Source organism: Salarias fasciatus, chromosome 16, assembly GCF_902148845.1.
Source record: "Salarias fasciatus chromosome 16, fSalaFa1.1, whole genome shotgun sequence".
NCBI classification, from domain to species: Eukaryota; Metazoa; Chordata; class Actinopteri; order Blenniiformes; family Blenniidae; genus Salarias; species Salarias fasciatus.
Genome location: NC_043760.1, coordinates 20,574,318 through 20,599,783, shown reverse-complemented (window position 1 = coordinate 20,599,783; position 25,466 = coordinate 20,574,318). Strand labels below are relative to the sequence as shown.

At 41.9% G+C, this 25,466-nt stretch overlaps 1 protein-coding gene across 2 annotated transcripts in view; it reads left to right on the top strand.

The window, feature by feature from the left end:
- Window positions 1-4,947: 4,947 nt before the first annotated feature.
- LOC115403556 (E3 ubiquitin-protein ligase SH3RF3) overlaps window positions 4,948-25,466 on the top strand; it is an 83,336-nt gene continuing 62,817 nt past the window's right edge. The window contains exon 1 of one of the 2 annotated variants that reach the window (XM_030112502.1): window positions 4,948-5,609. In XM_030112502.1, the coding sequence (XP_029968362.1) occupies window positions 5,187-5,609 (423 nt within the window). In that variant the 5' untranslated portion in view covers window positions 4,948-5,186. The remainder of the gene's footprint in view (window positions 5,610-25,466) is intronic. The other variant, XM_030112501.1, reaches the window with a different exon arrangement.

Genomic DNA, 25,466 nt, shown 5'->3' with positions numbered 1-25,466 from the left:
CAACAGAAATACACATTTAGCAGTTCGAGTAACTTGGTGCTTAAACTCAAATATTTTCCTTCAATTTTCATCTTCTGAAGTAAGCACATGACTTTTGCAAGTTCTCTGGTAATTAAAACATGAACATAATGTACATAATTATCAATTGTCTGTAGTTCTATTATTTCTGGGAATTTAACATAAAGTCTCGCAGAATCTATTAGACGATCTCGTAGTTAAAACTACATGGTATAAAGTGTGTAAAACAGATGCTTGGGACATTTCATTTTACATGTAATGAAAGCAGACAACATGAATAATTCCCAATCAAGAATAATCAATGCAATAAATAAGATCGGTTAGGAAGAATAAATATACATATGTTTATGTTTACGCAATAGGGAGGCTGTTCAATGGTTGTTCAATGAGCCTGCAACTGGAAATACTTTGTCAATGTTGATATATACATGTATTGTTCAGCCAATCTGCCTTCGTGATCAGAAAGTCAAATATGTATTTGGAAACAAAGAGAAAATAAAAGGTGCAATAATTTGCATTTTCTTTGAATGGAGGAGACGTACAAGAGCCAAGAACCACAAAGTTGCCAGCATCAGCTATAACTAAAAGGTCATCAAATACTCTTAAAAGGTCAGGTTCAGGGCTGTGATGTGATTTAAAGCCTGACTGTAAATTCTCAAAGATGCCAAGACTGCAATGGCACGAATGTCACCTTCTCCAGAACTGTGATTAATAGAAGAAGGTGATGAAATTAGTTCAAATCAAAAACCATTTTAAAGCCTTCCACTGTTTTGTCGACTACAACATCCCAGATGCATTCAAATCTTTGACTTTTTGTCCCTTTAAATGCCGAAAAGTCTACTTGATCGTTCATCTTCCAATAAACTACGCCCAACAAATGACATCCAAGCTGATTTTTTAATTGCTTGGCCAGTGAATGTAATTATGAGATGAATCATGTGGTCAATATGCATTTATGGAGGACATCAGAGTTTCCACAGAGCAGAGCAGCTGTCACAGACCAGTTATCCCTTTTTTTAAACTCCATCTGAACCTCAATCAAAGTGCTGCAGCTCAAAGAGGTCGGCAGTCAGTAGAGACCTAATTTACTTCCCCGTATAATGAAGGGAGTGAGACTTCATTTTACTAAAACTTCATTAAAAACAAACTTCCTTGTGCTTTTTTATGAGCTTTCTAAAGGGTACAGATGTTGACCTAGATGTTTTAAACAAGCCCCGATATTCTTCAAAGGCAAAACCAATGCAAAACACTATAAAAATGGAGAAGGGTAAAACTGGGATTGCAATTTTCAGAATGGCGAGAGATACTATGCATATTATCCTTTAATTCAAGACTGTATTGACAATCAGTGCAGTTTTTGCATTCTTTACTGTATGTAAAACTTAAAGTTTCAATAAAAGTGCAAAATATGTTTAACATTGTATGTAGAGTGTATCAGAATAGTGAACATCAGTCCCACAAACTTGGGAATATTCAAACAAAGCGGAAAAAAGTGCCCTCGTATATTTCTTTAAAAACTCACGCATCATGCAAAAAAACGTCAATTATGGCTTTGCTATTACCCTTGCTAGTCCCCCAACACACACGCACAGGTACGTATGCACACACAGTCGCAATGCATGCATGCATGCATGCACGCGCGCATGCACACACATAAACACCCACACAGCCTGTAACTATTATTCGATGAGGAAGCAAAGAAGCAAAGAGATGGTTGCCATGGTAACTGCCATGTCAGCTAACCTAGTTTTGCACCAACGAAAAACATTGGCCAATGAGAGAGAGGTGTACGCTATAGGTAGACTCTCTCTCTCTCTCTCTCTCTCTTTCTCTCTCTCTCTCTCTCTCACTCACTCACTCACACAGTAGACATGCAGATAGATGAAATATTCATTATACTTCATTTCAAGCAAACAAGAATGATCTTTCTGAGGAACAAGTTAAGGGAACACTCCTGTTTGTTGTCCAATTAAAAATGAAATAAGATTATTACTGATGAAGTTGGCAGTGTTATAAGAGCGTCTCTGAAAAAAAGTAAAAAAAGTATAGGCTATATGAGGCGTAAGTAAAGTCAATTTGAACTGAATGAATCAACTATAAGAAAGACAGCAATGAAAACAAAAATATAAATTAAGTAGGGTTAATACAATCTAAGCTTATTTTTATGGCATATTGTAACAATGTTTTCTAAAAAGACAAACTTGTAAACATTTTTTTTTCACCAGTCTGCTTTTGTACACCATGCATGGAACATGAAATACTATGGAAATCAGACTTCCTGAGGCTTAAGCACTCAACCTGTAAGTGACACACTCTTTTAATCTCAGTAAAACTGAGATTATTATACCTGAATCCTCTGCAAACTGTGGAGATGCTATTTTTCCAAATGGATACGTCACAACGCAGACACATGTACCGTCTTTAGGATCACACAGACAACGCTAAAGAGGGCAACCATCATATACGGCATAACATGCTGCAGTATGTGGAGGAATATTTACATCTATACAAGGCAAATCTTATTCTTGGTTACATGATACAGAAGTGTTCAACACTTTTCATCACCAAAACTTAGATATCATTCTCAAACTGACATATGTATGGGTTAAATAGCATCCACCTTTTGGTTTGTTATTGACAGCGCTGCGTGCATCAGGGAGCCCTGCCTATCCTGCTTAAATGGATAGAGGGGATTTTCATCCAATAATCGTTTTTGTTCGCTTCTCCCTGTAGTTCCCCTCTAATTCTGAATCATTGGCTGTGGAGAATTGTATTAAGCAGATGAAACACAGCGAACCCAAGACATGAGTGGGTATGATAAAGAGAGAGAGAGAGACGCCATGAATTTGGGCTTATTGCCAACACTTGTGGGCCCATTGCGCAAGTGTGGCATTCAAAATCAGAGCCTGACAACAACAGCACACATTTTTAGTGTCTGAATTGCTGTGAAATTACAATGTTCTGCAGAAATGTGGATAGAAATAGACCTATAAGAAAATGGCAGGCCTATGTAGATGAAATGCAAGGTGAGATTTTTTTTTTTTCAGAGCTGCCAGAAAAAAAGGGCAGAAAGAATTTCAATTACCCCATTACCAGAATGAAAAGCTGAGATTGAAATGAAGCCATGTTCTGTCTCTATCTATTGAGCAATCTACATTTACATTTTTAACTGCGGATAGTAATTTGTGAAGAGAACAATGCTGTCATAGCAAAAATACCCCTGGACGGCCTGTGCAATGCTGCAGTCTTACACTAATCTGCAGTTTGAGAGCTGATAAATCAATTTAAATCTGTTTGCATACCACACACTCACACTCACACATTGTATCCCTAAACAGTGCACCCTTTGCTTTTCATCGTGGGTGGCAAGTAGTGGGCCCACCTCTCAACCGGGAAGGCGTCACTTTAGTCCCACAAACATATGCACAATCCCACATACCAATGTGTGCGTGCGTGCGCACGCACGCACACACGCACACGCACGCCCAAACACACACACACACACACACACACACACACACACACACACACACACACACACTTGCCAAAACTCACTCCTGAATGTGGGAGCGCTGCAGGTCTGAACAGGTGGACAAGCAAAGCCACACTCCACTCAAGGCTGAGAAACAAAACACACACGTGCGCGCGCATGCACGCACGCTTGGTTTTTCATCCTTTCTGTGGACATCTCATTGACATACCTAATTTTTACCTGAGAGTAACATAAAAACTTGTCAGCACCAGAATTTTATGGTTTTGCTTAAAGGGACTTACATTTAGTCCCCACACTCATTCACCATAAGAGTAATAAATTTCTCTCCCTCACAAAAACCCACACCTCTCAACATGAGTCACAAGAGAAAAGACTCACACTAATTCACTTAAAAGTTGTGCAATGTGTCAATCTACGACTATAAACCTGTGCCATAAACAATGTAAAGGTTACATCGTTTGATTGAGATGTTTCTTTAGATCAGGGGAGAAAGCATACAGTGTACATAATGTAGGGTGTTGAATATGCAATTTGTAAATTTCTGTAACACCCACAGAGTTTCGGATAATATGGCTAATTGATGCTACAATGACTGTCATGACATTATTCTGAGCTTATAACTTTGTTTTGATGATTCTTTGTAATTAAATCCCTGGCTGTCAGCCTCTTTGCCCTGTGATGGACTGATGACCTGTCCCGGCTGTACCTCCAACCGTTGGGATGGATGCGTGGACTTAAAAAAAAAAAAAGAAAATTTCTCGGCCACCAGGTGTCGCCCTAAACCACTTCTTCCCAAATCCGTCAGTTTGATGTAGTTCCTGAGGTAATCAAAGGGATGTCTGCTCTGTCAGGGAGTCATCATCATGAAAGACAGCTTGGAAATTGATACTAAGGCGTCTTTCATTCCACCTATTCGGTGTTCGTCTGGTGCGCGTGCGGGTGGTTTTAATTTTATTTGAAAGAAATCACAGGGAAGCCCACTTGTGTACTGCACCTCCTGAAACGGCGTGCTTGTGTTGTCTTTGGCTGCTGCGGAAAGCAGCACGAGGCTTGGGAATGAGGGGGGTAGGAATGGATTGTTTGGGCTGCCTGCACGAGCTTGTCTTTGTGCGCAGGTGAGATGACAGAAGCTCGCGGGTCTGGCGTGAAGGTGCGACACCTCGAGCCCCGGTCTTTCCTCGACAACCCGTCAGCCTGGTGGTGGTGCGGGGACAGAAGAAGCAGTGGAGTTGTTTGTGTCTGTAGTGCGCCCTCTCTCTCTCTCTCTCTCTTTCTTTCTCTGACTCTCTCTGAGTCTTTATCAATCCGTCTGTGGTACGTGAGTGAGCGCGCGTCGCAATTCTGATCCGCGCGCGAGTGATGATGATGATGATGAGAGCGTGACCTCACCGCTTTCTGCACAGCTGCTGGAGAGAAGGGGAGAGAGACTGCCGAGAGCCCCGCGAGGAGCGCGAGACACGCCGAGGGAGAGACGGGGAGAGGCGCGCGCCGCAGCCGAGGACAACATTTACCCGACACAGGGGCAACTACGCGCCGCGGAGGGGACACCGTCGCGGGGCGTCCGTGGGCTCCTTCCCCGCTGGTTCGCCTCGCAGAATGTTCTGCGCCCCCGGTTCTTCATTCCCACGGAACACGGAGCAGCCGCCGCGGCGTCCCCACGGACACTGAAGCCCAGATGCTCGCCCTCTCCGCCGACATGGACGACTCCTCGTCGCTGCTGGATCTGCTGGAGTGCTCGGTGTGCCTGGAGCGCCTGGACACCACGGCCAAGGTACTGCCGTGCCAGCACACCTTCTGCCGCCGCTGCCTGGAGAACATTGTCAGCTCGCGGAACGAGCTGCGCTGTCCGGAGTGCCGCATCCTCGTGGACTGCGGGGTGGACGACCTGCCGGCGAACATCCTCCTGGTTCGGCTCCTGGACGGGATCAAGCAGCGGCCCCAGCGAGGCGGCGGAGGAGGAGGAGGAGGAGTGGGAGCCGGCGGCAGGCAGTCCCTGCCCGGCGGCTCGCTGCAGGGATACGCGGCCGGGATATCCGCTTCTCCTCCGGGCACTGCGATCAGAGAGCTGCCCGTGGCCACCAGGAGCTCCCCAGTTAAGGTTGGTCACTTTCTTTTGACTCTACAGTTTCCTCCAGTACAGCATTAGACGTCATGTAGTTGTAAAAACGCATTATGTGCCTGAAAATGCACGAAACATAACTTTAGGGTTTGTTCCGACTGCGAGCTGCTGCTGAGTCCAGAAGTGGAATTTGGAGGTAGACTTTGAGGACAAGTACCCAGACTAATAGGAACAATGTGTTCAGCACACAGCTGGCACGACTGCTGCACAGTTGGCTGCAGTCTCTATTATGTTTGGATATTCATGCAGTGACATTGATTGCAGCATGGCTTGTTTGTTAGATGAGCTCACAGATAAACTTGTATAAAGTGCACAAGTTACAGAAGATGATGACAAAGAAAGCATAATGACCAGAAACTGCTTCTATGCGGTCTGCAAAGTTTCCCTGACTCAAAAAGAAGCGCATTGCTTTGCTTTCCACATTTACAGACACATATCTGGTGACACGTTATCTGATGAGCATGGCTTCATATTGAGTGTCTTTCCTGTTGTTGCCACTGAGGTTTTATTGAGTCGATCAGAGGAGATAAGGAGACAGACGGTCAGTGGCCGGTGTTAACAGTTGCCTGACTTCTGGTGAAGTCCAGTTGCCCACAGGCTGCAGCAGTCTGAAGGTTTCATAACTCAGTGGGAGTGGAATAGAGAGCCTTGTTTACTTCCCATGCAGTGCATTGTCTTGTGGCTGTGTTGAAGCACTGAAACGGCGAAGTGTGATATGAGCACTGAGGTGCAAAATTGTTGATTGCTATTTTAATTTCAGGAGGAATCTGAAGTAATTGCCAGTTGTGGTGAGATAAAATTGCCTGTTTTTGTTGAAATTGTAATGTTTTTTTCAGAACGCTCTGTGATGGAACGTCTAGTAGGACTCCAGTTGTTTTAAACAATCTAAGTTTTTTAATAATGGATAGTCACTTTTACAATATATTGGCTCAATTAAGATTTAAATTATTGGTGACATTAAATTCAATGTCAAATTCCCATCTGGGTTTGGTGTGACATTAATATGCAGCACCCAGTGGTTTTTTGAACAAATGCAAGTATTTGTCAAAGTTTAAACTTAATTTTGTAAGCAGCATTAGAAAAATTGCATTATGTCCAATAAAAACTGTTAAAGATGAGAATTCAATCAGTTTCTCATATGTGAGGCAGTGTGAGCAGTTCTTTGGAGGAACTTATGTAAACACACTCTAGATTCCTCACTGGGGAAATCATATTTAGGCTTTACAGTCCTGATAGATTTCTTTTGCTTGTTTTAATAAACTAATAATCCAAGCAATAGTTTTTGTTTCAATATGTTAAGTTGTCAGGATTCCTGTATGGGAGTCATGGGATCCCCATGAGAGGAGTGGGATTTTTTTCCAGAGACTTACCCTTTATATCCATCAATGTTTCCCTCGCTCACAAGTCTAATGATGCTTCTATTTAAGAGTGATGCAATGAATATTAAGGCAAACAAAGGCATCGCCATCAGCACTCGCATCCCCATGCTCAGTGCTTGACTTATCAGGTAAGCAAGTCATTGACTGAAGCAGTGGAGCCCTTTGGAGTGATGAAGTGCGGCAGCAGTGTGCAGTCACTCACTCACGGCAATGAACAGGAATGGAAACAATCGGTGACATTTCCGCTAACACTTAAGACTCCATTTAAATTCATGCGTTAAACTTTACCGATCCCTGCAGGGTACTTTTTGAAGCCAGGTTCTCGACTTAGAGAAAATGCACAAAAGAAACGTGACAATCCAGATTGTAACAATAGCAGTGCGCTTTTATTGGGAACTGCTGCATAAACATCCATTATCACAGTGTACGATTTGTTCTTTGTGTTCTTTACAGACAAAATCCTGTGTTTCTAATGCACAAAGGGACATTTTGATTTATGCTTTCTCCCGGCAATAATCGAATTGGAATCCGGAAATTTATTAGAACCATTAACGTCTCATTAACTCATCGCCTCAGCATTGTTGATGCTGTTTTCAGTAGTTTTGTGAACATCGAGGCTTGGACAGTCTCATACCTTATAAAGGTATACAAAGTGCAGTTGTGGCCAGTGTGTGCTTGTTTTAGGGCCCCTTGGAGAGAGCACTTCAGTGTGGACGAAGCTTTTATTGCTTGGGAACACACAAACGCAGAGACACACACACACACACACACACACACACACACACACACACACACACACACACACACCCACCCACTACCCTCTGCAATCCCGCCCTGCAGTCCCTTTCCCCAAGTGTCCTCCAGTCTCCCTCGGGACCACGGCTTGGCGATGAAAGTGTGAATTAATCTCTAGCAGTGGTGTGTGTGTGTGTGTGTGTGCAACCATGCATTCATTTCTGTGTGTATCTCGGTGGTCTTGAGGAGCAGGTGTCATGCGAAATGAGGTAAACCTCGTGCAGTGTTACACACGCTTCCTGATGGAGCGAAGCAGGTGAAACAAAACTCTCCTTCAGGTATGAGGCTTTGTAGATGAGAATGAATGTGTTGCTATGGAAATGGAAGAAGAGGCAGGCTTGCTGAGTCAGCAGTTAGACCAGCTATCCCCCACTGGCTGTTTGAGCTGTTTGAGCCTCTGCTGATGACGACTTAGTGCTTTAACCAGTCGGCTTATCAATGTCGGCCAGTTCGTTTTTTATTTTTGTAAAATAACTTTTTAAAAAGGCACATCGAAGTTGAATAGAGTTTATAATGAAATTGCCACTCCAGATGCTACTCTTAGTTTTATGCCCCCACCTTATTATCATCGTACATTTAGCCCATTCGCATTTGATGACTAGAGCAACCCCTTTACTGATTTACAACGTCTGTAAATCAGCAGTTACAAAAGTCCCTTTGTTCAAATGTGAAGACATACAGCAGGAATAGAGTTGTGCTCTGAGTACTGTTTGTTATTTAGAGAGTGGACTATAACTGCTGTGCCAGCCCTATGGACAAAACTGTCTGTGGATGATTTATCCTTCAAACCTTCCTTTATGCTGCTCGGTCCAGCTTTGGGTTGTGGGATTGTAGGAGGCTCTTCTAGCTCACAGTGGACAAGAGGGAAGGAAATTATAGTTTCAAACAAAGAGGGACAGACAATCACGCAGATATTCGTGCTTATGGGCAATTTAGACTCACAGCTACTATCAAATGTATTTGTTTTTGTATATATGGCAAAAAAACAGAAAAAAGTGTGAGTGAAGCACAGAGTGATCAAAACTCCACCACCTATTGGCCAAATGCAACAATGTCATGTATCTGTTTCAATTTGAGAACCTTCTAATAGTTCATCTACAGTCAAAACAGTCTTATAGGTTTACATTTTCTGAAGGAACCAGACCTATTTTATCTTTCAGTCCACGAATCAAATCGAGCTGGTTCAACTATTGCACTGTTGTATGGTATCGACTTTGATTCGGATTTCTATACTCTGGAGAAGTCTTAATGTTTTTTTTCTTTTTATTTTTTGTATTTCATGTTCTTGGCAAATGGGTGAGACTCCAAATTGAGAATTGGGACAGGAAAAGCCATTGTTGTTGTCATCCGACTGATAGGAATTGTTCTAATGGCAGGGTGTTTTGTCGTCTTTCTTTTTCTTGAAAGCCAAACGAGAAATAAAAACAAGCTTGACTGTTTTCCAGGGCTTCAGTATAACAATATCTGATACTCCTCACTTCCTGTAGCCCCGGGGGCTTCTGAAAGAAGCTGCTGCCAACTAGGTTTTGTTTTGTGTTGTGTTTGCATTTATTTTTCGTTGAATACGGAAAGCATATGTGTGGACTTGAGTTGAAATTGCTTACATTTTCGGCCATGAGATAAAGATGAAACTTTTGTTTTTCCCCTCTTTTCTTCATAAAGTTCGACACCAGCTGCTGCTTTTCGTTCACAGTCATGACGGTAAAACTGACCATATTGCTACTCAGTGCAAATAGCTACGATATAAACTCATTTTAATTACGGGTATATAATTTCATTCTCACTAGAACTCTTGAGATAGTGAACTGGCGTTTTGTTTGATTAGTATTTGTGCTCTTGTGCATTTCGTGCCATGCCATGTCTTTGGAGCGCGTAGATCAAAGCTTATTGTAGCGTGATGGGTGGCAGCGATAATCCCGTACTGTGACTCGGTGAACGTCCGGACAAAAGAAAAGCTTGTTTGGCCTCTTGACATCAACACAGCATGGAGAACAGCAGAACTGCTCAATATGAAGCTGTTTGCATTGATTCCATTAGAAAGTTTTCAGCTTGTAGGGTTTCGAAACAGGAAAATATTCAGACATAAAAGTGAGTGTTATTCAATCAATACCCAGCCAAGACAGCGGCGGATGACTCTCACTGATTCATAAATTTTTACTGGCTGTCTGCTGGCACGTTGGTACTGGCAGTGCCCGAGGATAGTAATGCTTTTTGAGTGTGAGGGTTTTACCAATTTTTCAGTCTCTCTGTTACACCTCAATGATTGATCCTGGTTCCTGCTTTGTATTCATTAGTTATATCTGTTTGTACATTCATCGATTTGTCAGCGATAGATTTTCTTCCAGAGAATAAATTTATTGTTATGCTGCGCTGAATAATGTTGAACTTGTAATCGTTATTTTAGTGCAATCAAAAAACCTCGTGCATCCCCAAGGATGTGTTTTTGTCACAAATGGACAATCAGGACGGAACACCTCTGCTTTCACAGCAAAAATCAGTTAAATTAATCACCAGGCAGGAGTTTATGTGATCAGTCCATCTGTTCTAAACAATAATACACGAATCATCAAAACGATAATCCTCAAACCTCTCAATAGATTGAAAATACCACCAAACCTTTGTCCATTTTTTGCTTTCCACCAACCCAATTTCCATCAAAGAGCTGTGTGACAAAGATCCCGACCCTTGATCATCTCCCTTACCTGTATTTACCTGTGGTGGCTGTGGTCACAAACGAGGTTACCATGACAGGGTATTGCAGCGATGACGCTTTCATCTCCACAGTGAGACATTGCTTTGCCCTGTCATTCCCTCGGATTAGTCGGGGGTTCAAAAGGAAACTGGTTTGTTCCTTGTAAGTTATCTTTTGAACCCTTGTCTTTTGTAGTGCAGCATCCCCACGCTTTCCCAAACTCAGCTCAGGATTTAATCTCAGTTCAATTCTGTGCTTAACTCTCTCAAAAGAGGTAAACACAACCTCAACATAAATCTTTAACGCTCAAATCACGAGAGCAGAAGCCCAGTGTCTTTGCGCAGTCACCACCTTTCCTGTGTGAAAACACACTCTCGTACACAAACACGCCCGCACCATCATTCACATTCATTAGTGTTGCAAACTGCCGATCGCAGCAGTAAACAACAAGCTCCTCGTCATTGCCTTTACATTATTCCCTCGCTTCATGAATACTGAAAGGTGGCCTCACACACGCCGTACACAAACTCACACGCATAGCCGCACGAAGACGCGCACAAAATAATTAATCCTCTGAATTCGGGATTATTTTTCCGGACACATTTCTCTCCATAAACGTCAGTGTCAAATCTTTTCGCAGCGCTGACTGTTGAATGAGCACACGCCTGCGCACACAGATCTGTTCCCTTTGTTGCTTTTTTTTACTCATTCTGTTTCATCTCTTCCTTACGTCCGCTGTCCGACAGTCATGTGAAGAGGATGTGACACACACACATACTCACACAAAAAAATTCTGGAACTCAAGTTGATTTGTGCTTCGTGTGTGTGTGTGTGTGTGTGTGTGTGTGTGTGTGTGTGTGTGTGTGTGTGTGCACAAGCCGACACAAGTGTGTACGACTCACTGGTAGTTTGCATTCATCTTTTCCGTGCTTTCCATGTTTGGGTAACAGTTTGGCTCAATTGGATTTTGAATGGCTTGCAGTGAAGCTTCCCCCCTGACAGTGTTCAGCGTCTTGTAGTTTAAATCATTTTCATGCCAGAATGGGACTGCAGTAATGTTTCCTTCACAATTTCATTCTTGCCTGCCTGTAACAGTCCTTATTCTTCACTCTCCTTCAGAACAGAGGGAGGCACTAAAACAAAATAAACAAGAATAATGAAATCTTTTTTTTTCAGTGTGTTCAATAGACTCTCTCTCATTTATTAAAATGATTTGAATGATAACATCAAAATATTGGAGAAAAGAGTTTTGGATTAAGAACAATTTACTTCTTTAAGTGAATCTTTGGTTTAGAAAAACCTACAAATATGAACAGTGTGATGTTTTCTGACTGGTGGTAGCAACATTACATATATTTTTGGATAGATCAGGAAATGTAGGGCAGCTATGACTAACATATAACGCTGTGATGTTATTGCAGTGCTTTGTTATGCTATGCCCTGTTTACCGCGGTCTGCACGGAGCATTGTTGTCCTAATTACTTGTGTCCACGCTGCCTTCAGACTGTGTGATGTGACGTCATTTCTCGTCTTTCGCATGGCTGTGCCGTCTTCGAACTAATACTAATATGAATATGGACAAACACAGGCCAAATGATGTTTGGTCGAATCGATGCAGGGTGGTAGCTGAGGGCAGTTTGTAGCCTAAGAAATAGAGGGATGTCGTAATGAGTTTCTGTTTCTCTCTCTCTCTCTCTCTCTCTCTCTCTCTCTCTCTCTCTCTCTCTCTCTCTCTCTCTCTCTCTCTCTCTCTCTCTCTCTCTCCCTCCCTCTATCTCTCTGTGTTGTTCAGTTTGAGGAGGGGGTTGATGCATAATGGGTGTTAAAGCCTAAACAAGCTTTGGAGCTTGACTGCCATTCCCACGGGTGCGCCCAGTTGCACAAACGCACAGATGAGCACACACACACACACACACAAACGCAGACACAGTTCAGGTTAAGGGTTAACCCCCCTCAGTCTCGGCCTTTTTGTTACTATGGAGATGAGGGTGAGAAGTCACTGACCACTGGTCAAGCCAGTAGATCACCCAGAAAAGAAAGCCTCCTCATTTTATCATCTTCATGCAGTGAACCTGTGAATCGTCCTGTTCATCTCATGTTGGTTAAAAAAAAATCATTTTTCTTTGAAACCTTTGAATGTATTGTATGATTGGAAGCGCAGTTACAAAACGGTGGAAGATCTTTTCCAGATGTGTTTTCAAAGCAACTTGGTACAAGGTAGTCAATACTTAAAAGATCTTCAAATAGTCAGTCTTGAAAATACAGTCTTGTAAATACAAATCTTAATATCAAATTAGATAAGAAGGTAGAAACTGTGTTAGTGTGCTAAACTAAAACTGTTTCCATAATCGAGGAATCTGATAACTGACACTGCAACCCAGTCTACTTTTGGAAATTGTAGGAAAATCCATAACAGCAGCATTCTACAAGTTTTCTGCTGGAAAACTGTGGTCTCAACAGCTTTTTAACAGATGATTCCAATGAAGAAAAAACATTATGGAAGAAACATGTTCTCTATTAGTAATAAATGCTTTGTACTACAGTACAAAGTGCCACACATTTGATTGTGAAGACCAATTTTATATGACTTTAGTCATGAAATGTGTTAAATTTGAGTCTTTTATATGACCATTATATTGAGTTTTGGTCAGTTGTATTTATTGAAAATTCTTCAGTCACAGTAACAAGAGCAGAGAGTGTGTGTAACAGTGTAAATTAGCCTCACTTTGTGTAACACAATTTTTGCCTTGTCATGTTTTCAAATCAGCCGGTTTATAAATGTCAGGGAAATGCAATGAAGTGTGTCTCCATGTGTATTGCAAGAACTTCATAATTAGACCGCCATTTAGAATCCTGTCTGGTACGGTTGGACGTTTTTATGCTACTTCATGGTAGGAAAGGCACAGCTTCTATACTCTCGTCACATTACGCAGCTTCTGGCTTATAAAAGTGGCAACATTTAAACTAAATCAGACTTACCTCCTGCTGCCATCTGGGACTGCCAGTGTGTAAAATTACCCCAAGCAGCTTAAAACAGTCTTTTACAATGTTTGGAAAGTATTAGAAGTTATAGCCTGTAACTGCAGGTAGTTTGGTGCTGGGACTCGGCTGTTGTGATAACAGATGAGGTTCCTTCAGTGATGTGCTTGAAGAATTGGAACGGTTCTCTTGGGGGAAGAAACTCATGGAAACACACTGTGGTTTCTCCAGGTGTCAGATGGTGTGGTGGTGCTGTTTGTATATTCGGTTCCTTTCCTGTCCTATGGTTAAAAAAAAGAGGGAAAAAAACTCTCCGTGCTTCTCCTCCATCCTTTCTTCTTCTACTCCTCCTCCTCATCTTTCTGTGTAATTGAGAGATGGTGTTGGAATAAACCCACCACCCACTTTAGAATTGGCAGGAAGCAGAGCGTCGGCTTGAGTAGCAAAGAGATCAGCGCACGGATAAGCCTGAACAGAATCTGGGTACATGGGAGTTAACACAGGTCTTTCATTGACTTGCTTTTAGTTATCAAAATTCTCTTCTATCTCCACATCTTCGCCCCTTTTTCAACTTTTGTCACTGGTCTTGTTCATCTGAATGTGAAATTTTGTATGCATCCATACTGGATTTGAATATTTAAGGGGGGGGGGGGGCAGTCACACAGAAACGTGTGAGGTTATTTCAGGGCACCCTGATCCACAGCGTTGATGGCTGCAGTACAGCTGGGATCGGCTTTCTCGTCTGACGTCTGTGTCCAGACATCCATTCCTGGCTGTGCTCGTTTTCGTGTGTGTGTGTGTGTGTGTTTGTGTGTGTGTGTCTCGTGTAGCCGTAAATACTATGTTTGCATACTGAGACTAGTGTACGCATGCATATGTGGGGTTTGGTGGTGTACTCACAGGAAGTGGATCTCTGTGTGTGCGCGTGCACACATGCTTTTTGTGTTGCTTGGCTACTTTATCTATTCCGACCATAATTTCTCAACTGTCAAACTCAAATGCTGGAGGAGGGTGTGTGTGCAGCTCGTTGTGGCAGTGTGTTTGATAGAAAGCCTGTATGGGGAGAAAGTTGGAAGAAAAGCTTTATTGCAGTTGCGCAGTGAATTTTTGGCTTCGGGATTTGGGGTGTGTGTTCTCTATATCTGAGAGAGAGAGAGAGTGTGTGTGTGTGTGTGTGTGTGTAAGAGGGTTCTGGCAGTTTTCTTCCTTCAGGACTGGGATTATGTAAGCCGAGAGAAGTGAGGTCAAATACCATCATGCCTTTGGCTGCGCTCTGGACTGGCTGGGAACAGTGGAAGCCCTGGTGTAAACAACCGCTTTGCTACTTAACTTTAAAACAGACTTGACACTCTCCAGATACAAAAAAATCTCCCGCCATTTATCAGGATATTCTATAGCCACATACTTCTTGACCTTTGACTTTCTTATTCTTTCTTTTAAGAGCCACTTTAACGAATGAAGATTTAAGTACAGAGAAAAAGAAGAGACAGATCAACAGACATGTTGCCATGGCAACGTGGACACAATGGAGCTTAAATTTACAATGCTGTTACATTAAATACAGAGTTTTTAATGAAAAAAGAGTGTGTGCGTGCATGTGTGCATTTGAGTGTGTGAGTGCTTTTAGCTGCAGAAGTCTTCTCTTCAACATTAGTAGGAGTTTGAAAGTATTAAAATAACAGTCCTGAAAATGGTAGTGCAGTGCAAGACCTCCTTGGACAAGCATGTTCATGAAAGTGGGCCCGTCTATCAGTCTGTCTCTTCACTGTAATGTTTTGGCAGTTACAGAAAAGATACACAGCTTTTTCTTCAACACAGCATGGGAGAAAGGTTTGTAACGAGAGATTTCGGCTCCCAATGTCTTCTGTCAGGATCTTGTTTGTTTACAGCCATTTTTGAGTCCATATCAATCTCCTGTTGAAATAATGTATAGATATTTGACAGCACAGCCAGTATATAACCTGATCAGGTGGTTACATTATGTATAGATAATCATCATGAAGGTTTTAATTCCGTCCATCCATCTATCTTCATCTTAATGGACTCGGTCATGGCTCTCATGGCTGAGCCCTAAATATCTGGGAGCACACTGGAGTACCCAGAGGAAAAAAAAAGACCTACACATGCACAGGGAGAACGTGCACGCCGCTCAGAAAGGTCTCGAACGGCACTTTTCTATTACACACAGGTGAAAGTGCTAACCACTACACCACTGTGCTTCCCACTTGTATAAAGACCGCCACAGGTCTGTCCTCTGCAGCGCTGTGGAAATACGGCAGTTTCAGTGCCATTTATGTTCACACACAGTTTGGCATTTCTTTTCTCAAGGAGCCTTGCGAGAGTTTTCCTGCGCTCGGATACAAGAGATTTTGTGTGCGGTCCTCAATGCAAAGGTCCAAAAAGCCAGTACAGGGTGAGGAGAAGGTGTAGTTACTGCAAAGTGTTTACCTCTACTGCTCTCTGCTCCACAGCACCTTCCAGTTTCTGTTATGTGAAGGCATGATGTGTAACAACACGGATGAGGACTGAGGATGGTTAGATGGCAAGTCTCCCTTGGTACAGGTGCTGAACGAGAGCTTTTCTATCCTCACTGTTGCATATCGGTGACTCAGTCCTTGTCGGGCTGAATTCTTTTATTCTCCGTGTTGCATTACATCACCGAGGAGAAAATGTCAGCGGCGTTGCGACATTATTTTCAGGCATGTTGCTCACTGCACAGTAAACAGAACATTTGCAAACAGTCGGGGCTTCATAAGCATGACACCACATGACTAATATCAACACAAGGAGGTCCAGTTTGCGATTTTTTTTGTGTGACTCACAAACTGTCCGTGGCTGACTTCAGACAGATTTCCATTGGGGAAAAAAAAAGAGAGCAAATTTACAGCCTTACCGTTTGGCAAACGTGTGATATTTTGCACTGCCATTTAGTCACTTAACCTGAGAAAATGACTCTTTCACTTCGTTGCTTAAGTGTGAAGTTTGCAAAATAGATACTGGTGGGAATGAAGCATGCATTATTTCATCAACTTGAAGAAGTTTTACAGAATCCTAGAAGCATCAAATCAGTCATGCTGAGCTTTGGATAACCTTAAATAACATGACCAAACCACAGAAAATACTCGTCACTGGCTGTTTTTCTGCTCCTATTATTTGGACCTGTGTGTGTGTGTGTGTAAGAGTGCTTGTGAATGTTTATGTCAGTGGCTCTGTACCCTGTGTGAGTCATGTGTGTTTCACTGTGTGTTTGAGCGAGAAAATGTTTGCTTCATCATCTCCGCTCTACACTTTATTTCCAGAGAGGCAGATAAAGATGTTGCGAGTTGTTACTCCGTTGTAAATCCCTGCTGGAGTCAATAACATCTATCTTCTCTCCTTTTATCGGTCGTGTCTCACAGCAAGCCAACAAGACTGACATACCGGCCAACAGGCAGCTCCTATTGATATCCTCCACATACAGTATATTATATATCTGTAAAGGATCATATCAACCATGAACAGTACTTTCCCCATAAAACATCATACTCCTGCTTTTCAGTTGAATCATACTGTGACAAACAATACTGTCAAATGATAGCGGGGGAACTTTTCAGACAGAACCTCCATAGTAATAGATAATTATACACTTTTGAGATAAATAATGATGTAAAGTGTCCCATTAAGTCGTACATGCCAGAAAAGCTTAGAGCTCAAATAACTTTTCATAAGTGATGCACAAGTTCACTGCAAGATATGATAACACAAAACAACATATTCATAATAATGAAAGCAGAGTAAATTGCAACGTTATGCCTATAATCTTTATACTTAGCAGAAAGATAGAACAAGACAAATACATGTTTTTCTCCCGTCCCTGTGCAGCGATAATGCATGTCCTTATTGAACTGGGATGATCGTTGACAGTCATTTAACTGAAAGATAGTGTTCTCGATGAATACCAAAGCCCCCTGCGTCCTGTTCTGCCACTGTGCATCACTGTCACCTCTTATGTTTCATTCTCTGCTCATTCATTACTCGCATCTTCTGTCTCTGACTGATGCTTGTCCTCTCAGAGAGGGACTTCCAGGGAATGATTGCAGGCACTTCTCCGCTCAGCCCTTCAGTCATTCTCGCCATTCATTCTCAGACGGACTGGCCGAGGTCCAGACTCGTCTCGGTCTTCCTCTGCCCCGTCCTGCCAGCTTTATTAAAACAGCAGAGGTTGTCATGTGGCTCTCCAACACAAGCTGCCATTGGGAAATCACACCGCTTGTTTTGTATTACTACTGTGTACAAACAGCCTCTTATCCTCCTCAAAAATCTATCATATGGATTAGTTTTTCAATATCTTTGATGACACATTTTTCTACTCAGAGAACATGTGATTGTTCCAGTTGAGTCGTATTCTGGGGGTTTTCCTACTAAACTTATGACTAAGCTTTGCTTTGAGGCAAAACTCTTTTTATGTTCTGGCTTCGGAAACAATTGTTCCTCTTCTTCCATCAATTTTTTGTTGGGTTTAAAATCCTTTTTGTGTGCCATTTGGTTCCTAACTATTCATTTGTTTGAAAGTCTGCAAAAAATACAACAGTGATTGAAGAATTCAAAGTTGCACTCATAGTAAAAGAGTCATTTTTGAAATGTGTGGGGTGTGTTTCAAATAAACGTTTGCTTTCTGAACTGCAGCCCCAATCTCAGAGATGAACAACTTTTCTTTTTTTTACCGAGTACATAGTCGCTGCCACTGGAGTTAAACTGTAGCAATATTGTCTCCAGAGAAGCTGCTAAAGATTTGTTTGTAACAATAAAGTGCTCTGTCAGTCTGACACACTGAGAGCTGCAAAAAGAGAAAACTGTTTAACCCAGATGGAAAAGTCTGAATAGTATCGTCTTACAAGAGGTGATAAATAAAATACTGCAGTCAGTGAGAAAGAAATGACAAATTCAATACTACAATATTTTATACGGTTCAAATTTTTCAGGAAACTGCTAAAATCAAGTGTTGGTCTCACTGTTGATTGTGTTGCGCATCATCCTGAGCTTTAAAGAAAACCATCATGCCCTACTTCCACCGCCAAGCCATCACGCTCCAGAACTTTTTTTTTTTTTTTCATATCAGGCAATCAAGACTGAAGCTGGGCTAAAATAGAGCAACATAAATTTTATGTGGATCATGATACTTGCTTTTTTTTTTTTTAGTCTTCAAAGAGACTGGCGATGGTAGTGATGGTGGCATTAATCAACTGGGTGGAAATGTGCTGGAGAGCCACAGGAGATACTGGCACTGTTGCAAAACTGGGGCAGTGTCAGACCCTGCAGCCACGGCTTTCCCTTTTTCCTCCCTGAAAACACATTCTTTCATACATTAACCCCATTTCTCTTCTCATCAACGCACTCCGCCTTTCTATCTCACCCTCTTTCTTCTCTTTTGTGTTTCCACTACCGCAGCTTTGCTCGCGTTCCTTTTCCTGCTTGTTAACCACAGTGTATTTAAAGTGATATACAATTAATGGACACAATTATGGAGTTGTATAATGCAGTTAGCTAATATGGGATCATCGTCCCCCCCCCAAAAAAAAATAACACAACACTGCTTGAACATGCTTGCGGCAGCCCATACAAAAGTGCTTTTCAAGTTGTTTTTCCCATCAATCTTCTGTTTTCTTTTTCTAAATAACAGTGCAGGGTTCTGGAACTGATCCCGGGTATATTGTCATAAATGGTTACGAAAAAAAAAGGTCTTTAAAGCCATGTTTTATATTCAAAAAGCTGTTTTTTACGTCTCTTGATGATCTTGAAAATAATCAATTCTGTGCAGTGTTAAAAGAAAAAACTTAACCTTGACAAGAGCATATGTCATTAACTTGAAGGTAATCCGTAAGACAAATCAATTAATATCTTTTTATTATGTGGACAACCAACGGTGCTTTTCTGAACTGGCATCATGGTGGCTGCTTGTTAATCATTGCTCATTATGACTGAGGGGAAAAGAAAACAAAAGAAACCAAGAAAAAAAAAAAACAGCCTTTGTCCTTGCCACCATATGTTCTGTATTTCAACTTGCAACACTGTGCTTCTTGGCCCAGTTTCCTCTCAGGAGAAGCTCATTTGAGCTCTCTGTTTCTAAACTCTCACTACACCGTCGTGGGAGAGCATTGCTTTTACAGGGAGAGAGGAGCTGATGGAGCTGTTACCATGATTACCCAACACCACCCACTAACACTAACACACATCTAAAATGTGTTATAAAGCCGCCCTGTCTTCCCGCTCTGCACACCTGCAGCTCTGAAGCAAACCAGGAGCTGTCAGGCCCCTTACCAAAATGACTGTAGCGCATAAGCAAACTTTTCAAAGAGCCCTCTGTTTCGGCTGTGTATAAGTTTTGACAAAAATAAACTCTGACTTAGCGCTTGCTTAACCGGCTGCAATGCGCTGTTTTGGTGAGGAACTGTAATCCAAGTAAAGCCGGAAGTTCGTATCGGAACATGAAACAGTGTTTGCGAAGGCTGGAAACATATTTTTGGGGAGAAAATCAACATTTTCTGCTGGTTTCCACTCACCGTGAGCAGATTCAGCCACTTTTTAAAAGGTGAGTACAGGCACAGAAATAGGAGTTAACAATAGGACCAGTCGTCACTGGAGGTTTGAGGTCTTTGCAAAACTGGCAAGTTTCAGTGTCTCAGACTCACTGGGAGAAGTGCTGCGTTGTCTTTCCAAGGCAAGCGCTTCTATTTTTATTTTCAGTCCAAGCTGTTTTCCTGTGGTTAGCTAAATTTATACTATGATACAACAGTATGTATGGAAATATAACTGTGGCCAACAGGTTGGCAGATCGCTTTTTCATCCCTTTTTCTCCAAAACAGTTTGAAAGAGATCCAGATTAGATCTGATAGGACTTGTTTCCTCAAGGAAATTTAAAATTTAAGAAGTATAACAGCATTGCAATGGGCAGATACAGTGCACAAACACACCAGAGAGGAAAGGATCAAACATTAAAGACATTAAAAAATACAAAATGAAACACACTGTGTTTGGTGGACTGTTTATTTGCTGTAATAAATCACTGTGGAAATATATTTTTTTACCATTGAAAAGTCGTTTTGTGTCACATACATGCATTTGTGGGATGAGCAGCTGTTTTTGTGGATTATTGCACCAATATAAATTCCCCTCTGCCAAACAGTTTTTTTCTTCTTTTTCACTGTTCGATGTTATTTTGGGTTGTTTGGTGGGTTGGATGATGAAATCAGAAGAAAACAAGACATTTTGACAATTCAGTACTTTTTTTATTTAATGAAGCGGGGCCTCGGTTTTACGTGGAAGAACCGCTGCATCCTGGCACCGTCCCCTGGTCACCAGCCTGCTCTCACACTGCGTCGGGACGGCATCTCATTCTCCAGCCGGCATTTGTTACAAGTCAGTCAAAGTGTCGGGGTTGGTCACGCATGGCACATTCAGACTGATCTCACAAGTGTTCAATAGAATTGAGGTCAGGACTGCTCACAGGATACTCCTTCCACTCCGCTCCCATATTCTGGAAGTAGTCTGGATTAAATGCCCCTCTGTGGGGGTAAGTGTTGTCGTCTTGGTATTTTGACCGCTGGAATTCTCTCACAGGATTTGGAACCATCACTGCAACTTTGTGTGTTTCAACCGCTGAAACCTGGGTATGAATTTAGTTTTTAGTTAATTGTTTTGGTAAACATAAAACCTTCAAAAATGTCAGATGGACTCTTTTGAATAACTACTTGCCAACTCATATTTAATCTGTCATATTAAAAAGAAAGAAAAAAACCTCTACAATATTTTTTCCTTCTTTTATCCTTGATCAAATGAGGACTCAAGCATTTCTGGCATTTTGAATCCTCATGTGCTCATCTCCTTCCCAGTTTTTTTCTCAGTTAACTTATTAAGTCTGCAATAAAGTGCAATCAAGTAAACAAAAAAAAAAAAAAATTGACCATATTCATGTTTCCAGTCTGTTAAATGGGGATGCCTCCTTCACTTTCATGACGTTACCTTTGTGTGACTTTGAACGTCTTCTGCTGCAGAGCCTCCGAAAAACTCCCATTGCTCCTGTATTTGACTCAGTAAGTTCCAGAAACTGATGAGCAGCATACTAATTGTGATCTACTGTAAAAACACGACAGCCAGAGCTGGAGGAATGAATTCACAGATGAGTCCTCGAACGGCATCTGCTGGATGGGGCTTTTCGACGGCGCAGTTACAGCTGAGCATGAAAAAATAAACCAATCTCGCACACCAGTGTGACTTATTTTTCCTCTTCATGATATGCTTTTTGATGAATGTGACTTATAGTTCGGCGAATACGGTAATTGCTTCCCCCAGGCCGTGATGGAAACTCAGGCAAACTGGGCGCTGGGAGATGGTTACTTTCTTGAAATGAGGGACGTGAAACTAAACTCAACTTTTTTTTTATGGGGCACTTTAAAAACAACCACAGCTGCAGCAACGTGCTGTACATAAAACGACATAAAAAGCCAAACTAAACCTAAAGGGTCCAGGTACCTTAACTTGAAATGTGGCTGTAGAGATGTTTCCAGAGTTGCAAAATTCATCCTGGGATCTCTTTTATTGAAAGCAGTATTGTCAGGCTCTCGGATTACACTTGGCTCACAACAAGCGTCAGTAGCATTAGTGAAGGAAAGCTGTTTTCCATAAGCAGAAAGGATTTGGCAAATATTTCATGGATGCAGCCTCAATATTCAGTATTTACATTTTAATTAGTCCATGACTATGTGTATACTGTGTTCATGTTGCTGCCTTCACTGATGCAACATTGATGTCTGATGCAAACACCCACCCGTCGTGACTTCAGTTGTAGGCGGGTAATCAGCAGCACAACACGCTCAAACGCTTCTCCCGTCAGCAGCAAACGCCGTTCAGATGCCTTTTCATTCGGATGAGAGACAGTTCCAGATGAGGGGTAGCAGAAAACCTAATAAAAATCCACCTAATTAGTTAACACACCATGAAATAGGTGCTCTTGTCTACCAGTGACTAATGTCCACTCCCGAGTTCAGTTGTTTTCCCTCGGCTTTATTTCCTCTCTCGTCCCCCCTGCTCTCCTCTGCTCTCTGTTTTCTCCCCCTCTGGTTTTTGAGCGACACTACAGTGCTCCTTTATATCTGCTGAATTCAGCTGCTGCCGCTTCACACACACACACACACACACACACATTCTCACACAGTTTTTAAAACATAAAACAATGTCAGCAGGAAGCCTTTTCCTGGTGGCTTGTTCTTCTCTGTATTGTATGATCTTGGATATATTAGAGGAAAACCTCTGCAGTCACACCTATTCAGTCACGCTCTCGCTCCCTTCAGAGTGCCACCAGAAAATTGAATTTTTACCGCTGTTGTTCCCTGTGATGTCCCCGTCCCAGATAAGTCACTCGTGTCCTTTAGTGCATGCACATAAACACACACTCATGCATACACACGAACACGTTTAAATGATTGTTTTGTCGACAATTACTAATGACAGATATCTAATTTGTTTCCCTCTGCAAAAAGTGGAAGCATTTTTCTTCATGTTTGACTTATCAAGGTTCAAAAGTATCTGAGTAAAGAGTTTGGTTTTAGTCATATGAGACATTAAAACTGAGATAACGTCCAACTATATATCAACTGCATCACTTTTAGATACTTATACTTAATAAAATCTGTAGGTATTTTAACAGTTTATGCCTTTAGTGTCAAATCAAAAAGAAGAGGAAAACTGTCAGCTACTTTGATAAATAGATCAAATCTGTGTGGGACCAGTGTGCCTCAGACAAATGTGTATCAGTGTTGTGTAATTATGTTTGATTATATTCAATGCTTAAATGATCAGACACATTATTCTATGCCCACTTTGCCCAGATTGAGGTTTCAGAGGATAAAGCCAACAATAAATCAGCTCGCTGTGGGAATAAGAAAGCCTCACCACGGATAAATTACTAGTCCATCACAGGACTCACAGGGAGACCGTCACCGACACAATCTGATCTACCAGCTATTTAAATTTGCTACCGACAGAAACTTTGAAATACCCAGAGAGAATGTGCAAACTCTTCACTGAATGGGAATGACTGAGTGATAATCCTACCTATGATATCATGCTCTCAATCGCTTACTAAATATCTTTAAAGGGATACTTCAACATTTTGGCAAATTGGCCCATTTAGCACAATTCCTTAGTCATTTAGAACAGCGTACTTACTTTTTTTGTGAGGGCGAGCTGTTGTTTATTCAGAGGCGAGTCGGGGAAGGTTTTCGGGACGGACACAATGGAAGTGAATGGTATTTTTGTTCCCCCTCGTCAAACTCATCAAATGCAAAATCCAACAACCCCAAAACACTTTGGTGGACACGTTATAATCCGCACTTTCACTACGCTGTGAAATATTAATGCAAAATTATCAGATTGAGTTGTTTATGTGAAGATTGCTAAGACGGAACTACTTACTAAACATGGCGTCTGGGCGTGGTGATTTCAAAAGAAAAAGTAGTTCCCAGTATTTGCTTCAGTGCCGTAACGCTACAATATTATTTGTTGGTGTTCCACAGCGTAGTGAATGTGCAGATTATAACGTGTCCACCAAAGTGTTTTGGGGTTGTTGGATTTTGTATTTGATGAGTTTGACGAGGGGGAACAAAAATACCATCCACTTCCATTGTGTCCGTCCCGAAAACCTTCCCCGACTCGCCTCTGAATAAACAACAGCTCACCCTCTCAAAAAAAGTAAGTATGCTGTTCGAAATGACTAAGGAATTGCGCTAAATGGGCGAATTTGCCAAAATGTTTAAGAATCCCTTTAAAGTTATTAATTTGAACAACTAAATTCTGTTTTGGGGCACATGGTTATCTGGTGGTTAGCACACTGTGGCCTAACCGAGAAGGTTTGAGTCCATGTAATTTATCTCTCTGCGGGGTTTGCAATGCACTCTGGGTGTTCTGGTTTCCTCCCACAGCCCAGGAACAGTTTCGATGTTGATTAATACTCTAAATTGCTTGTAAGTGTTTCTGGCTTTCTGTGTTTGCCTTGAGATGGATTTTTGACCTGTCCAGTAAATACTCTGTCCACACCCAAAGGGAGCTGGGATTAACTCCAGTGCACCACACCCCTAAGCCTGACGAAAAAAAAAAAAAAAAGATGTATGGATGGACGGTCTTTCAGCACAGAACAATATGAGCTACAATATGTTCAGGGCACAGTTAAATTTACTGTAATTTTTAAATATTTCTGTAATTTTCAGGTGGTAGTCACTTTCTCTTGCTTAGTTTTTGTCAGGATAGCATTAATTTGATGAGGAAAAAATGCTGGGACTCACTCAAGAGCCATTATTATTTATTTGTATCAAAGCAATAAAGCGTTGCTTTAACTTCTCCCAGTGTCACGGAGCTCCCACGAGCTTCCCTGTAACTGTCACAGTAAATCTATCTGGGCCGCTTTGGGATTTGATTTCCTCCATATTTTCACCATGATAAAGTACAGATTTCCTGCTGACAGACATTCCTATTCAGAGACATTACCAGCCACAAGCCGCGCACACTCTCAGGGACGAGCCGCTCTCGTTCAAGAAGACAATGGTTCCTGCCTGTCTGGGAGACACGTAACATTCAGCCTCGCGCTCACCGGGCTGACGGCGCAGCCTGCCACAACAGATGGCTCCGAACCCTGCAGATGTTTGTGTGTGTTGCTGTTGTCAATTGTGAATAAAGATCTCTTGTTTTTCAAATTGAATTTTAAGACTGGCGTGTGGCTCATGAGGGAAAATGACACACGTGCACACTCAGGGAAAAAAAAATGGTCTTCATTTGATTTACTTGGTGTATTAATTTTTTGGGCCTAAGACAACCCAACCGTCACTGGTGGTCGATAAGTGGACAGTTGGAGCAGTCTGGTGGTCTAGAGAGACGTACGTGTGTGTGTTTGTGTGTTTGAGAAGGCCTGCTCTGTGCTCACACGGCTGACAGCCTTTCGTTGGGTTGTCTTCGCTGGCTGTG